The 17,398-nt window shown below is 44.8% G+C and overlaps 1 protein-coding gene across 1 annotated transcript; it reads right to left on the bottom strand.

Annotated features, from left to right (window-relative positions):
- Positions 1–12,736: 12,736 nt before the first annotated feature.
- LOC134043855 (uncharacterized) lies at positions 12,737–16,593 on the bottom strand. Its single transcript, XM_062492589.1, has 5 exons — positions 16,549–16,593; positions 14,039–15,922; positions 13,815–13,933; positions 13,601–13,656; positions 12,737–12,984 (listed from the first exon to the last, which is right to left on the bottom strand). The coding sequence occupies exons 1-5, from the start codon at positions 16,591–16,593 to the stop codon at positions 12,737–12,739; spliced, it is 2,352 nt and encodes a 783-aa protein (XP_062348573.1).
- Positions 16,594–17,398: the final 805 nt, after the last annotated feature.

Genomic DNA, 17,398 nt, shown 5'->3' with positions numbered 1-17,398 from the left:
CGCCCCCTGGTGTCTAAAGGGATTCTTAGATTGTTAGCCTCCATTGGGTCACACTGGATCCTTGCTTCTCTTAACCCCTGTGCTGTCACAATGCATTCCATGCCCTTTTAGGCCACTTGGTGTTACAATGAATCATTTGATTCTTGGCCTCTATGGTGACATAATGTTTCCATGTTTTGATTGGGCCCCATGCTTTCACAATTCATCCCTGGCCCTTATACAACACCTTGTGTGACAAGGGATCATTAGATTGTTAGCCTGCATTGGGTCACAATGGTTCCTTGCTTCTCTTAAACCCTGTGGTGTCACAATGCATTCCAAGCCCTTTTAGGCCACTTTGTCTTACAATGAACCATTTGATTCTTGGCCTTCATGGTGTCATAATGGTTCCTTGCTTCTATAGGTCCCCATGATGTCACAGTTCATCCGTGGTCCTTTTTCGCCCCCTGGTGTCAAAAGGGATTCTTAGATTGTTAGCCTGCATTGGGTCACAATGGTTCCTTGCTTCTCTTAACCCCTGTGGTGTCACAATGCATCCCATGCCCTTTTAGGCCACTTGATGTCACAATGAATCATTTGATTCTTGGCCTCTATGGTGACATAATGTTTCCATGTTTTGATTGGGCCCCATGCTTTCACAATTCATCCCTGGCCCTTATACAACACCTTGTGTGACAAGGGATCATTAGATTGTTAGCCTGCATTGGGTCACAATGGTTCCTTGCTTCTCTTAACCTCTGTGGTGTCACAATGCATTCCAAGCCCTTTTAGGCCACTTGGTCTTATGATGAACCATTTGATTCTTGGCCTTCATGGTGTCACAATGGTTCCTTGCTTCTATAGGTCCCCATGCTGTCACAGTTCATCCGTGGTCCTTTTCAGCCCCCTGGTGTCAAAAGGGATACTTCGATTGTTAGCCTGCATTGGGTCACACTGGATCCTTGCTTCTCCTAACCCCTGTGCTGTCACAATGCATTCCAAGCCCTTTTAGGCCACTTGGCCTTACAATGAATCATTTGATTCTTGGCCTCTGTGGTGTCATAATATTTCCATGTTTTTCTTGGGCCCCATGCTGTAACAATTCATCCCTGGCCCATTCACAACACCTTGTGTGACAAGGGATCATTAGATTGTTAGCCTCCCTTGGGTCACAATGGTTCCTTGTTTCTCTTAACCTCTGTGGTGTCACAATGCATTCCAAGCCCTTTTAAGCCACTTGGTCTTACAATGAACCATTGATTCTTGGCCTTCATCGTGTCATAATTGTTCCTTGCTTCTATAGGTCCCCATGCTGTCAGAGTTCATCTGTTGTCCTTTTGCGCCTCCTGTTGTCAAAAGGGATTCTTAGATTGTTAGCCTGCATTGGGTCACAATGGTTCCTTGCTTCTCTTAACCCCTGTGGTGTCACAATGCATCCCATGCCCTTTTAGGCCACTTGATGTCACAATGAATCATTTGATTCTTGGCCTCCACGGTGGCATAATAGATCCTTGCTTCTTTTCGTTGCCGTGCTGTAACAATTCATCCCTGGCCCTTTTAGGCCCATTGGTGTCACAAGGGAGCATTGGATTGTCAGCCTGCATTGGGTCACAATGCTTCCTTGCTTCTCTTAACCTCTGTGGTGTCACAATGCATCCCATGACCTTTTAGGAAACTTGATGTCACAATGAATCATTTGATTCTTGGCCTCCATGGTGGCATAATTGTACCAGGTTTTAATTGGCCTCTGTGCTTTCACAATTCATCCCTGGCCCTTTTAGGCCAATTGGTGACACAAGGGAACATTAGATTGTTAGCCTCCATTGCGTAACAATGGATCCTTTCTTCTCTTAAGCTCTGTGGTGTCACAATGCATTCCACGCCCTTTTAGGCCACTTGATGTCACAATGAATCATTTGATTCTTGGCCTGCATGGTGTCATAATGGTTCCTTGTTTCTATTGGGCCCCATGCTTTCACAATACATCCCTGCCCCTTTTAGGCGCATTGGTGTCAAAAGGGATCATTAGATTGTTAGCCTCCATTGGGTCACAATGCATCCTTGCTTCTCTTAACCCCTGTGCTGTCACAATGCATCCCATGCCCTTTTAGGCCACATGACGTCACAATGGATTATTTGATTCTTGGCCTCCATGGCGGCATAATAGATCCTTGCTTCTATTGGTCCCCGTGCTGTAACAATCCATCCCTGGCCCTTTTTATACCCCCTGGTGCCACAAGGGATCATTAGATTGTTAGCCTGCATTGGGTCACAATGGTTCCTTGCTTCTCTTAACCCCTGTGGTATCACAATGCATCCCATGCCCTTTCAGGCCACATGATGTCACAATGAATCATTTGATTCTTGGCCTCCATGGTGGCATAATAGATCCTTGCTTCTATTGGTCTCCGTGCTGTAACAATTCATCCCTGGCCCTTTTAGGCCCATTGGTGTCACAAGGGATCATTAGATTGTTAGCCTGCATTGGGTCACAATGGTTCCTTGCTTCTCTTAACCTCTGTGGTGTCACAATGCATCCCATGCCCTTTTAGGCCACTTGATGTCACAATGAATCATTTGATTCTTGGCCTCCATGGTGTCATAATGGTTCCTTGTTTCTATTGGGCCCCATGCTGTCACAATTCATCCCTGGCACTTTTTCGCCCCCTGGTGTCAAATGGGATCCTGGGATTATTAGCCTCCATTGGGTCACAATGGATCCTTGCTTCTCTTAACCCCTGTGCTGTCACAATGCATCCCATGCCCTTTTAGTCCACATGATGTCACAATGAATCATTTGATTCTTGGCCTCCATGGTGGCATAATAGATCCTTGCTTCTATTGGTCCCCGTGCTGTAACAATCCATCCCTGGCCCTTTTTATACCCCCTGGTGCCACAAGGGATCATTAGATTGTTAGCCTGCATTAGGTCACAATAGTTCCTTGCTTCTCTTAACCTCTGTGGTGTCACAATGCATTCCAAGCCCATTTAGGCCACTTGGTCTTACAATGAACCATTTGATTCTTGGCCTTCAAGGCGTCATGATGGTTCCTTGCTTCTATAGGTCCCCATGCTGTCAGAGTCCATCCGTGGTCCTTTTGCGCCCCCTGGTGTCAAAAGGGATTCTTAGATTGTTAGCCTGCATTGGGTCACAATGGTTCCTTGCTTCTCTTAACCCCTGTGCTGTCACAATGCATCCCATGCCCTTTTAGGCCACATGATGTCACAATGAATTATCTAATTCTTGGCCACCATGGTGGCATCATTGTACCAGGTTTTAATTGGGACCCATGCTTTCACAATATATCCCTGCCCCTTTTAGGCCCATTGGTGTCAAAAGGGATCATTAGATTGTTAGCCTCCATTGGGTCACAATGGATCCTTGCTTCTCTTAACCCCTGTGCTGTCACAATGCATCCCATGCCCTTTTAGGCCACATGATGTCACAATGAATCATTTGATTCTTGGCCTCCACCGTGGCATAATAGATCCTTGCTTCTATTGGTCCCCATGATTTCACAATTCATCCCTGCCCCTTTTAGGCCCATGGGTGTCACAAGGGATCATTAGATTGTTAGCCTGCATTGGGTCACAATGGTTCCTTGCTTCTCTTAACCTCTGTGGTGTCACAATGCATCCCATGCCCTTTTTGGCCACTTGATGTCACAATGAATCATTTGATTCTTGGCCTCCATGGTGTCATAATGGTTCCTTGTTTCTATTGGGCCCCATGCTGTCACAATTCATCCCTGGCCCTTTTACGCCCCCTGGTGTCAAATGGGATCCTGGGATTGTTAGCCTGCATTGGGTCACAATGCTTCCTTGCTTCTCTTAACCCCTGTGCTGTCACAATGCATCCCATGCCCTTTTAGGCCACTTGATGTCACAATGAATCATTTGATTCTTGGCCTCCATGGTGGCATAATAGATCCTTGCTTCTATTGGTCCCCGTGCTGTAACAATCCATCCCTGGCTCTTTTTATACCCCCTGGTGCCACAAGGGATCATTACATTGTTAGCCTGCATTGGGTCACAATGGTTCCTTGCTTCTCTTAACCTCTGTGGTGTCACAATGCATTCCAAGCCCATTTAGGCCACTTGGTCTTACAATGAACCATTTGATTCTTGGCCTTCATGGTGTCATGATGGTTCCTTGCTTCTATAGGTCCCCATGCTGTCAGAGTCCATCCGTGGTCCTTTTGCGCCCCCTGGTGTCAAAAGGGATTCTTAGATTGTTAGCCTGCATTGGGTCACAATGGTTCCTTGCTTCTCTTAACCCCTGTGCTGTCACAATGCATCCCATGCCCTTTTAGGCCACATGATGTCACAATGAATTATTTAATTCTTGGCCTCCATGGTGGCATCATTGTACCAGGTTTTAATAGGTCCCCATGCTTTCACAATATATCCCTGCCCCTTTTAGGCCCATTGGTGTCAAAAGGGATCATTAGATTGTTAGCCTCCATTGGGTCACAATGGATCCTTGCTTCTCTTAACCCCTGTGCTGTCACAATGCATCCCATGCCCTTTTAGGCCACATGATGTCACAATGAATCATTTGATTCTTGGCCTCCACCGTGGCATAATAGATCCTTGATTCTATTGGTCCCCATGATTTCACAATTCATTCCTGGCCCTTTTAGGCCCATTGGTGTCACAAGGGATCATTAGATTGTTAGCCTGCATTGGGTCACAATGGATCCTTGCTTCTCTTAACCCCTGTGCTGTCACAATGCATCCCATGCCCTTTTAGGCCACTTGATGTCACAATGAATCATTTGATTCTTGGCCTCCATGGTGTCATAATGGTTCCTTGTTTCTATTGGGCCCCATGCTGTCACAATTCATCCCTGGCCCTTTTACGCCCCCTGGTGTCAAATGGGATCCTGGGATTATTAGCCTCCATTGGGTCACAATGCATCCTTGCTTCTCTTAACCCCTGTGGTGTCACAATGCATCCCATGCCCTTTTAGGCCACATGATGTCACAATGAATCATTTGATTCTTGGTCTCCATGGTGGCATAATAGATCCTTGCTTCTATTGGTCCCCGTGCTGTAACAATCCATCCCTGGCCATTTTTATACCCCCTGGTGCCACAAGGGATCATTAGATTGTTAGCCTGCATTGGGTCACAATGGTTCCTTGCTTCTCTTAACCTCTGTGGTGTCACAATGCATTCCAAGCCCTTTTAGGCCAATTGGTCTTACAATGAACCATTTGATTCTTGGCCTTCATGGTGTCATGATGGTTCCTTGCTTCTATAGGTCCCCATGCTGTCAGAGTCCATCCGTGGTCCTTTTGCGCCCCCTGGTGTCAAAAGGGATTCTTAGATTGTTAGCCTGCATTGGGTCACAATGGTTACTTGCTTCTCTTAGCCCCTGTGGTGTCACAATGCATCCCATGGCCTTTTAGGCCACTTGGTGTTACAATGAATCATTTGAGTCTTGGCGTCTATTGTGTCATAATATTTCCATGTTTTTATTGTGCCCCATGCTGTAACAATTCATTCCTGGCCCTTTTAAAACACCTTGTGTGACAAGGGATCATTAGATTGTTAGCCTGCATTGGGTCACAATGGTTCCTTGCTTCTCTTAGCCCCTGTGGTGTCACAATGCATACCATGGCCTTTTAGGCCACTTGATGTCACAATGAACCATTTGATTCTTGGCCTTCATGGTGTCATAATGGTTCCTTGCTTCTATAGGTCCCCATGCTGTCAGAGTTCATCTGTGGTCCTTTTGCGCCCCCTAGTGTCAAAAGGGATTCTTAGATTGTTAGCCTGCATTGGGTCACAATGGTTCCTTGCTTCTCTTAACCCCTGTGGTGCCACAATGCATCCCATGCCCTTTTAGGCCACTTGGTGTTACAATGAATCATTTGATTCTTGGCCTCTATGGTGTCATAATGTTTCCATGTTTTTCTTGGGCCCCATGCCGTAACAATTAATCCCTGGCCCTTTTACAACACCTTGTGTGTCAAGGGATCATTAGATTGTTAGCCTGCATTGGGTCACAATGGTTCCTTGCTTCTCTTAGCCCCTGTGGTGTCACAATGCATTCCAAGCCCTTTTAGGCCGCTTGGTGTTACAATGAATCATTTGAGTCTTGGCCTCCATGGTGTCATAATATTCCCATATTTTTATTATGCCCCATGCTTTCACAATTCATCCCTGGCCCTATTACAACCTCTGGTGTCACAATGGATCATTAGATTGTTAGCCTGCATTGGGTCACAATGGATCCTTCCTTCTCTTAGTTCCTGTGGTGTCACAATGCATCCCATGCCCTTTTAGGCCACTTGGTGTTACAATGAATCATTTGGGTCTTGGCCTCTATGGTGGCATAATAGATCCTTGATTCTCTTGGTCCCCGTGCTCTAACAATCCATCCCTGGCCATTTTAGGCCCCCTGGTGTAACAAGGGATCATTAGATTTTTAGCAAGCATTGGGACACAATGGATCCTTGCTTCTCTTAACCTCTGTGGTGTCACAATGCATCCCATGCCCTTTTAGGCCACTTGATGTCACAATGAATCATTTGATTCTTGGCCTCCATGGTGGCATAATGGTTCCTTGTTTCTATTGGGCCCCATGCTGTCACAATTCATCCCTGGCCCTTTTACGCCCCTTGGTGTCAAATGGGATCCTGGGATTATTAGCCTCCATTGGGTCACAATGGATCCTTGCTTCTCTTAACCCCTGTGCTGTCACAATGCATTCCAAGCCCTTTTAGGCCACTTGATGTCACAATGAACCATTTGAGTCTTGGCCTCTATGGTGTCATAATGTTTCCATGTTTTTCTTGGGCCCCATGCTTTCACAATTCATCCCTGGCACTTTTACAAGACCTTGTGTGTCAAGGGATCATTAGATTGTTAGCCTGCATTGGGTCACAATGGTTCCTTGCTTCTCTTAGCCCCTGTGGTGTCACAATGCATCCCACGGCCTTTTAGGCCACTTGGTGTTACAATGAATCATTTGAGACTTGGCCTATTTTGTGTCATAATATTTCCATGATTTTATTGTGCCCCATGATTCACAATTCATCCCTGGCCCTATTACAACCCCTGGTGTCACCATGGATCATTAGATTGTTAGCCTGCATTGGGTCACAATGGTTCCTTGCTTCTCTAAGCCCCTGTGGTGTCACAATGAATCCCATGCCCTTTTAGGCCGCTTGGTGTTACAATGAACCATTTGAGTCTTGGCCTTTATAGTGTCATAATATTTCCATGTTTTTATTGGGCCCCATGCTTTCACAATTCATCCCTGGCCCTATTACCACCCCTGGTGTCACAATGGATCATTAGATTGTTAGCCTGCATTGGGTCACAATGGTTCCTTGCTTCTCTTAACCTCTGTGGTGTCAGAATGCATACCATGGCCTTTTAGGCCACTTGGTGTTACAATGAATCATTTGAGTCTTGGTCTATATGGTGTCATAATGCTTCCATGTTTTTCTTGGGCCCCATGCTGTAACAATTCATCCCTGGCCCTTTTACAACACCTTGTGTGACAAGGGATCATTAGATTGTTAGCCTGCATTGGGTCACAATGGTTCCTTGCTTCTCTTAACCTCTGTGGTGTCACAATGCATTCCAAGCCCTTTTAGGCCACTTGGTCATACAATGAACCATTTGATTCTTGGTCTCCATGGTGTCATAATGGTTCCTTGTTCTATAGGTACCCAGGCTGTCAGAGTTCATCCGTGGTCCTTTTGCGCCCCCTGGTGTCAAAAGGGATTCTTAGATTGTTAGCCTGCATTGGGTCACAATGGTTCCTTGCTTCTCTTAACCCCTGTGGTGTCACAATGCATCCCATGCCCTTTTAGGCCACTTGATGTCACAATGAATCATTTGATTCTTGGCCTCCACGGTGGCATAATAGATCCTTGCTTCTATTGGTCCCCGTGCTGTAACAATCCATCCCTGGACCTTTTTATAACCCCTGGTGCCACAAGGGATTATTAGATTGTTAGCCTGCATTGGGTCACAATGGTTCCTTGCTTCTCTTAACCTCTGTGGTGTCACAATGCATTCCAAGCCCTTTTAGGCCACTTGGTCTTACAATGAACCATTTGATTCTTGGCCTTCATGGTGTCATAATGGTTCCTTGCTTCTATAGGTCCCCATGCTGTCAGAGTTCATCCGTGGTCCTTTTGCGCCCCCTGGTGTCAAAAGGGATTCTTAGATTGTTAGCCTCCATTGGGTCACAATGGTTCCTTGCTTCTCTTAACCCCTGTGGTGTCACAATGCATCCCATGCCCTTTTAGGCCACTTGATGTCACAATAAATCATTTGATTCTTGGCCTCCATGGTGGCAGAATTGGACCAGGTTTTACGTGGGCCCCATGCTTTCACAATTCATCCCTGCCCCTTTTAGGCCCATTGGTGTCACAAGGGATCATTAGATTGTTAGCCTGCATTGGGTCACAATGGTTCCTTGCTTCTCTTAACCTCTGTGGTGTCACAATGCATTCCAAGCCCTTTTAGGCCACTTGATGTCACAATGAACCATTTGATTCTTGGCCTTCATGGTGTCATAATGGTTCCTTGTTTCTATTGGTCCCCATGCTGTCACAGTTCATCCGTGGTCCTTTTGCGCCCCCTGATGTCAAAAGGTATTCTTAGATTGTTAGCCTGCATTGGGTCACAATGGTTCCTTGCTTCTCTTAACCCCTGTGGTGTCACAATGCATCCCATGCCCTTTTAGGCCACTTGATGTCACAATGAATCATTTGATTCTTGACCTCCACGGTGGCATAATAGATCCTTGCTTCTATTGGTCCCCGTGCTGTAACAATCCATCCCTGGCCCTTTTTATAAACCCTGGTGCCACCAGGGATCATTAGATTGTTAGCATGCATTGGATCACAATGGTTCCTTGCTTCTCTTAACCTCTGTGGTGTCACAATGCATCCCATGCCCTTTTAGGCCACTTGATGTCACAATGAATCATTTGATTCTTGGCCTCCATAGTGTCATAATGGTTCCTTGTTTTTATTGGGCCCCATGCTGTCACAATTCATCGCTGGCCCTTTTACGCCCCCTGGTGTCAAATGGTATCCTGGGATTATTAGCCTCCATTGGGACACAATGGTTCCTTGCTTCTCTTAACCCCTGTGCTGTCACAATGCATCCCATGCCCTTTTAGGCCACTTGATGTCACAATGAATCATTTGAATCTTGGCCTCCACGGTGGCATAATAGATCCTTGTTTCTATTGGTCCCCGTGCTGTAACAATCCATCCCTGGCCCTTTTTATACCCCCTGGTGCCACAAGGGATCATTAGATTGTTAGCCTCCATTGGGCCACAATGGTTCCTTGCTTCTCTTAACCTCTGTGGTGTCACAATTCATTCCAAGCCCTTTTAGGCCACTTGATGTCACAATGAAACATTTGATTCTTGGACTTCATGGTGTCATAATGGTTCCTTTCTTCTATAGGTCCCCATGCTGTCAGAGTTCACCCGTGGTCCTTTTGCGCCCCCTGGTGTCAAAAGGGATTCTTAGATTGTTAGCCTGCATTGGGTCACAATGGTTCCTTGCTTCTCTTAACCCCTGTGGTGTCACAATGCATCCCATGCCCTTTTAGGCCACTTGATGTCACAATGAATCATTTGATTCTTGGCCTCCATGGTGTCATAATGGATCCTTGTTTCTATTGGGCCCCATGCTGTCACAATTCATCCCTGGCCCTTTTACGCCCCCGGGTGACAAATGGGATCCTGGGATTATTAGCCTCCATTGGGTCACAATGGATCCTTGCTTCTCTTAACCCCTGTGGTGTTGCTGCCCGATCCCAAAGAGTAAAACACAAATCAACAAAGTTGTTTTGTGCGGTGCTTTATTCAGGGCCCGGGGACCTGAGGACTAGCGTCCAAAGTCAAAGTCCCAACCCCTTAGTGAATCTTACACAGTTTTATACCCTTTTACAAATCTTGCTTCACCATGGCTACATGCTATGGTCCACATACTTCACATCAAAGGCAGCAGTCATTTTCGAGATAACATTTCTAAAGGTTATAACTCTTGCACGCCTGCCTAAGTTAAGACAATAAGATACCTTTCTAACGGTTATAAATCCTACATGCTTGTCTAAACTAGAACTATAGATTAATCCCACACCTGTTTATTGTACTTCATCAGTAAATTCCCTACTGTTCCTATAAATAACCAGTTGGTCCTTCTTCGCCCCACTGGCCCTTAACTCATTATTCTGTAGCTCAGCACATTCCCTGGCTTAGTTCCCAGGGCCTACCTTGCACTAGCTACAAACTGCAGCCTTAGCATTACTACCACTAACTATTAAATGTATATGTATATGCTAACAACTCCCCCCTTTTGAGCATCCTTCAATCTTCTGCAAGGATGCTCAACTTCTTCCCTCCATTCTTCATGTAACCGTCTCTAAGCACGAAGGAGGCGGTGTGTTCCCAGCCGGTTGTCCGTTCCTGGTCATAGCCTTCATTATTCTCCGGGTATGAATTCCTTCTCTGGTGATTACTCCTAGAAGACATCTGTAAACTCCATACACAACTCCAATTAATATCAACAATATTATTGCATATTGAACAATTGAGGATATCCAACCAGAGACCTGGATCCCTAGAGAGCTGAATATTGCTCCAATCCAGTTATATTCCGCATCTTTTGCTATTTCCCTAGTTTTAGATTCAATATTCTCCAATTGATCTATATCTTTTTCTACTTCCTTTGTCACATTTGGGATATGAATACAGCAATGATCTGTCTTCCCATGCAGATATCCACAAACTCCATGCTCTCTTAGTAACAGCATATCTAATGCCATCCGGTTTTGCAATGTCATCCGAGTGGTTGCCTGTAATTGTGAATTTAAATCTTTAAATCCCTTCTTGGTGGCTGCTGCTAATCTTTCGGTCTGTCCCAGGAGTCTATACAACATTTCCCTATTTCGATATGTGGAGATAGGTGCAAATAAAGATTCTAGTGCCCATCCGAATTTTACTCCCCCTGACGGTTCATGCCACTCATTTTCTTCAATAATGTCATCTCCTATGTCTCTCCTTTGCCTGGCCTGTATTTCTTGTTTATTAAGTTTAGATTGTTTCCAGAATGGACATAAGGTAGGAACTCCTAAAGTTATTTGAGTTACCATCCCATCGATCGGTATATGAGTGGTCCATTTCCCATGTCCCATTACCCAGACCAAGTTACCAGGGCTTCTGATAGTGGTAGTTTTGCAATCTACTTGTTTGTTACCGGCCATCTCTCCCCTAATTGTATGATTGTACCCTCTACATTCACATCCCCACTTGAGTAACACTCTTACTGGTACCAAACCTATTTCTGCTTCTGGAGTATCACAAGTAATAACTCGTGAACAATTCCATGTCTCTGTTGTCCCAGTTGATGTCCTCTGAGCTGTCTCTGTTGTTAATACTCTAGTATAGGTCTGGTTCTTATTTCCTGTCCATTCAATGCACCAATTCACAGTTCCTAGGTAACTATATGTCTCTAATAAACTTGGTCCCCAAATTGCTCCCCAATCGTCTTCTAAAGACTGTGATTGCGTAATGTTTTGACATACTTCTTCATTTCTTGTGCGTTTTACCTGCATCCAAACCTTATTACAGGGTTCCCTTATTGGTCCTTCCACAATGCATTTGTTCATTTTACTAACCCACGCATAGTAGCCTGGCATTTGCTGGCAATCTTTTTCCAACATATTCCTAATTAATTGGCATCCTTCCTTCTTTTCTACATACTCCTTTGGTATCAATTTACAACTCCAAGTAAAATCCACGAATGCCCTGGGTAAAGTTTTTACTGGGATGATTCCCCACGGTATCGGCTCCCCGGCTGCCTGTGGCAAAGGTAAACAGGCTGTAATCGAGGAAACATTCTGCACTTTACCAAAGTCCCGAATTAATCCTACTATCAAATTTTCCTGTTCCTGACTGCGGGGAAATGTTACATCTATGGCTCGAGTTCTTCTGTGAGTTCCTCTGATGCTATTAAGATAAACTGCAGTTATTGCATGTCCCCGCCCACTATAGACCCCACGTTGGCCAGTGATTCCACCTCTCAAATGCGACCAAGCCCTGACGTTTCGTATTCCAAAGTCACCCATTTCTCCACATGAGACTATACACAAGTATCTACTTCCGAATTTCCCAATCTTCAGATCAGTAATATTTAACCATCCTCCTCCCACGGTTCCTTCGGACCACCAGCTAACTCCTTCGCTGATTTGATTCCACATTCCCTGAGAATTTTCCCTCCACCACTTAACTTGTATCCCATATTCACACTCGTTTTTCAATCGGAAAGTACAATTCATTCGCAAAGGAGGACTGTCCCACATGTCTACATAGGTTGAGGTTGGAATGACCTCAACATCCCCCTCCTTGGTACCATCCCCTAATAATGACATTACCCGTAATTTCAAGTTACCGTAGTCGAAACTATCTCTGATCCAGACTCCACATAAATACTTGTCTTCAGATCCCGAAGTTACATTTATCAATTGTAGGGTAGTGTTTCCCATTTGTGTTTTCATATCCCAAGTTGTGACAATACCTGTGTCTACCCAATCCATATCCTTTTTCCATCTTACATTGACTTCTTCGGATCCAGCTCCCTGGTCATTGGTGAATGAACAAGTCAGATTTACATTCATTCCTTCAACCGCCATAGTCACCGGCTCTAGAACAGTAATCACAACAGATTCATGAGTTAAAGTTACTTGACATGACATGATCAGTCCAATGATTAAGATGTAGGCCTTGGGTCGGTGGGTTTGGCTCGAATAACCATCTTGGTGGAAGACAGTGGCTGCACTTCCCAATGAGTAGGGACTTTCTTGATCCGGGTGTAGTGGATCCAGTTGTTGATGCCCTCGACTTTTGCCGCCGTGAAGGTTGTCATAATCACCTGACGTGGACCCTCCCATGATTCCTTCAAGGGGTCCGTGCTCCAGTTCTTTACATACACCCGGTCTCCTGGTTGGATGTCATGGACTGGATTTTCCAGCGGCAGAGGGCGATTCCACTGCAAAGCACCTCTCAAAGCTGTAAGAGTCTTGTTAAGAGATAGAACATAGTTAAAGAGCATTTGGTCCCCAACCACGTGAGGATCACCTTTTAATGTTGTTGCATGATATGGTCTGCCATATAGTATTTCATATGGACTTACTCCTACCTTTTCCCTGGGTTTAATCCTGATTCTTAACAAAGCCAATGGTAATGCTTGCGGCCATTGAATCTTAGCTTCTTGACAGATTTTCTTAATCTGACCTTTCAATGTCTGATTCATTCTTTCTACCTGCCCACTTGATTGAGGTCTCCATGGGGTATGTAAATTCCATTTAACATCGAGCACTCGTGCTATGTTTTGTACTATTCCGGCCACAAAATGTGGTCCCCTATCTGATGAAATTCCCAGGGGTACTCCAAACCTAGGAATAATTTCCCTTAATAAGGTTTTGACCACCTCCTTAGCCTGGTTAGTTCTGCACGGAAAAGCCTCGGGCCATCCCGAAAAAGTACATACATATACCAGAAGGTATCTGTACCCTTGAGCCCTGGGCAACTCTGAAAAGTCAACTTGCCAATAATCACCTGGCTCTGGTCCTACCTGTAATTTTCCTAATTGAATCTGCTTCCTCACTACAGGATTGTTCTTTATACAGACTGGGCACATTGCATTAACTCGTTTAGCTAAAGTCAACATCTGGTTAGAAATGATTTCTTTCTTTAAAAATTTAACCAATACCTCTGCCCCCCAGTGGCATTTGTTGTGTTCTGCTTCTAAAATTATTTTCATGATCTTGACAGGTACTAATACTTGCCCTATGTCGGTCACATACCACCCTAGCGCGTTCTTCTGGGCATTCACAAGTCTGGCCAGTCTTTCATCTTCTAAGGAGTAATCGGGCTTCTGCTCTAGGTGAGGAGTGACTGGGCTTACCTTTGTCGGAATCAATGCCAATTGTGTCCAAACCTCACGTGCCACTTTCCGAGCAGTAGCATCTGCTAGATTATTTCCTTGGAAAATTTTTCCTTCTTCCTTCTGATGTCCTCTCACATGCATTACTGCTACTGCAGCTGGTTTATGCACAGCATCCAAAAGAGATAGGATTTCGTTTCGATGTTTTATAGATGTCCCTTGAGAACTTAACAGTCCTCTTTCTTTCCATAATGCTCCATGGACATGCAGAACTCCAAATGCATATTTAGAGTCAGTCCATATATTTACCTTCTTTCCTTGACTCAAAACCAAGGCGCGAATCAAAGCCACAATCTCTGCTTTCTGCGCTGATGTTCCCGGGGTGAGGGCTTTAGCTTCCACGACCTGGAGAAGCGTTACCACCGCATAACCCGCATACCTGGTCCCATTCTCGACGAAACTGGATCCATCTGTAAACAGTTCCCAGTCCGGAGACTCCAATGGCACGTCTTTCAGGTCAGTGCGGCTAGCGAAGACTTGTTCAATGACTTCCACACAGTCGTGGGTCAATTCGCCTTCTTCCTGCTCACTGCGGAGAAATTCTGCTGGATTGATATGGTTAGTTACTTTTAGCTCAACATCATCTTGTTCCCTTAATATTGCTTGATATTGCAACATTCTGCTGGAGGACAGCCAATGCCCCCCTTTTTGTTCCAGAACTGTTATCACCATGTGAGGCACAAACACTTCTATTTTCTTACCCAAAGTCAATTTTCTTGATTCCTGAATCAATAGTACAGTAGCTGCCACGGCTCGCAAACAGGACGGCCATCCAGAGCTGACTGCATCTAGTTGTTTCGAAAAATAGCCGACCGGACGCTTCCATGATCCCAACTTTTGCGTGAGTACTCCTAAAGCCAGTCTCTGTCTCTCATTTACATATAATTGAAAGTCCTTAGTTAAATCAGGTAGTCCCAATGCCGGGGCTTCTTTTAGTGCTTGCTTTAGCCCTTGGAACGCATTCTGCTGTGGCTTGTCCCACCGTAACTGTGTCTCTTTTAGTGCCTCATATACGGGTTTGGCCAGGAGTCCGAAATTCGGTATCCACAGCCGGCACCATCCTACCATTCCTAGAAAGGATCTTAGTTCCTGATGATTTCGGGGAATAGGTATGGTGCAGATGGCTTCAATTCTATTTGCTCCTAATCGCCTTACTCCTTGTGTTATTTCACAGCCCAAATATAACACACTTGTCCGGATGAGTTGGGCCTTTTCTTTCGAGACCCGATATCCAGCCTGGCCTAGCATGTTCAATAAGCTTATAGTTAAATTTAGGCAAATGTCCCTTTCTTCTGTGGCCAGAAAAATGTCATCTACATATTGAAGTATTACATGAGAAAAGGGAGATTCTTTTACCTGTGTTGTTTTCCATTCCTCCAATTCCTTGGCTAACTGGTTCCCAAATATTGTGGGGGAATTCTTGAATCCTTGCGGAAGTCGTGTCCAAGTAAGCTGTTTCTTCCGGCCAGAGTCAGGGTCTTCCCACTCGAATGCAAAATATTTCCTACTTTCAAATGCCAGAGGGATGCAGAAGAAAGCATCTTTTAAATCAATTACTGTAAACCATTGAAATCTTTCAGACACAGATGTTAACAAAGTATAGGGGTTTGCCACCACTGGGTGGATATCCTTGGTTATATTATTTATAGCTCTCAGATCCTGAACTAACCTATATTTACCATTGGGTTTTCGTACTGGAAAAATTGGGGTATTAAATTCTGACTCACATTCTTGCAAAATACCTTGGATTAAGAATTGAGCAATCATGGGGGCTACTCCTTTCCTAGCTTCTAACTTAATCGGATATTGTCTAATCCTTACCGGTTGGACTCCCTCCTTTAGCTCAACCACTACTGGTTGAGCTGCCTTAGACTTACCTGGAGTGCCGGTTTCCCAAACCCAAGGTACCACTGCCTGTTCAACCTCTTCAGGAATTGGGGTGGGCTCTACCTCCTTAATCACAAATAGTCTAGATATTTCTTTATCAGGAATTTCTAATTTCACTCGTCCTCCTTCAAATAATATTCTCACATTTAGAAGAGATAACAGATCCCTTCCAAACAGTGACTCTGGGCAATTAGGCATATACAGGAATTGATGATCAAATTCTTTTCCCCCGAATTTTATGTCTAACGGCTGCAAAAATGTCCTCTCTTCTACTTGCCCAGTTGCCCCTATTACTTGAATTTTTGCATCACTTAATAACCCTAATTTTGTATTCAAAACCGAATGTGTTGCTCCCGTATCAACTCTAAATTCTCGTTCTTGTCCCCCTACCTCCAATACTACCTTCAGATCCTGATCTAGTCAGCTCTGATTTTGATAGTTGCCTAACACAAATGCCTGAGCGACATCTACCGGCCCCGTGGTAGCTCCTGCATTTCCCATAGGATTTACATTTCCCACATTACCCATTCCCCATTTGACTGGACATTCATTTTTCCAGTGACCTAACTGTCTGCAGAAGGCGCATTGATTAGGACCCAATTTTCCTTGCCCCCCGAAGGGATTTCCCAATCCTCCCATTGCTCCCCTTCCCAAATTCTGCTGAATTATGCCCCTTCCTCGACCCATACCACCCCGGCCCCGTCCTCGTCCTCTTGGGCTTCCTCCCGTAGCATGTTGCAATACTGCTAAAATATTTGCCTGATGTCTCTTTGCTGTCTCTTTTTCTCTATTATTATATACCTTCCATGCCACTTCTAGCATTTTCTCTAGGTTCCGAGTGTCCTCCCCTTCTAACTTTTGCAGCTTTTTCCTAATATCATCCTGAGATTGCCCCATAAAAATCAAAGCCAACTGTAATTTCCCTGCCTCCCCATCAACCTCTAAATTAGTAAATCTGCGTGCAGTTTCCTTCAGCCGCTCCAGGAATGCTGACGGGGACTCACTTTTATCCTGTCTTATGGAATACAGTTTTGACCAATTCATTGTTTTTGGCATCCCCGTTCTAATCCCTTCTATTATTAATTCTTGATAAACTTGAAGTCTTTTCCAACCCCGACTGGTGTTAGGATCCCACCCGGGGTCCTCTCTCGGGACCAAGTCATTTAGAGTTCCATCCATCATTTGTACCCTCAACATTTCCCTGGCTCGTTCTGTCATTGCCCGTAACACCATCTCTTTCTCAGTTGAATCCATCAAGGTATCTAGTAACACCTGTAAATCATTCCAATCAGGATTTTGTGTTTTTATTATCATTTTTACCACTCGAGCAACCTTGTCCGGATCCTCCCGGTATGACCCTGCTGCTTGTTTCCAAATTATCAGATCCCCAGGTGAGAACGGGACTTTAATAAACACCTTCTCACCCTGAGGTCCCATAGCTTCCCTTAAAGGGGCTATCAGTTGGGGTTTTTCCCTATTTTTCCTCCCTTGTCTAGTTCTTTCTGCAATAGGGGTTCTCGGTATATTACGGGTATGACC

This window comes from Cinclus cinclus, chromosome 4, assembly GCF_963662255.1.
Source record: "Cinclus cinclus chromosome 4, bCinCin1.1, whole genome shotgun sequence".
Lineage (NCBI taxonomy): Eukaryota > Metazoa > Chordata > Aves > Passeriformes > Cinclidae > Cinclus > Cinclus cinclus.
This window is presented reverse-complemented; position numbering and strand designations above follow the sequence as displayed.

Bases quoted from the DNA above. Each gene is read 5' to 3' on its own strand.
- LOC134043855 (XM_062492589.1), bottom strand. From the start codon at position 16,593: ATGCTACGGGAGGAAGCCCAAGAGGACGAGGACGGGGCCGGGGTG. The intron at 15,923-16,548 runs GTATGGGTCGAG...GTGATTAAGGAG, and splicing joins ACGAGGACGGGGCCGGGGTG to GTAGAGCCCACCCCAATTCC. The intron at 13,934-14,038 runs CAGAAGGAAGAA...ATTCCGACAAAG, and splicing joins TAATGCATGTGAGAGGACAT to GTAAGCCCAGTCACTCCTCA.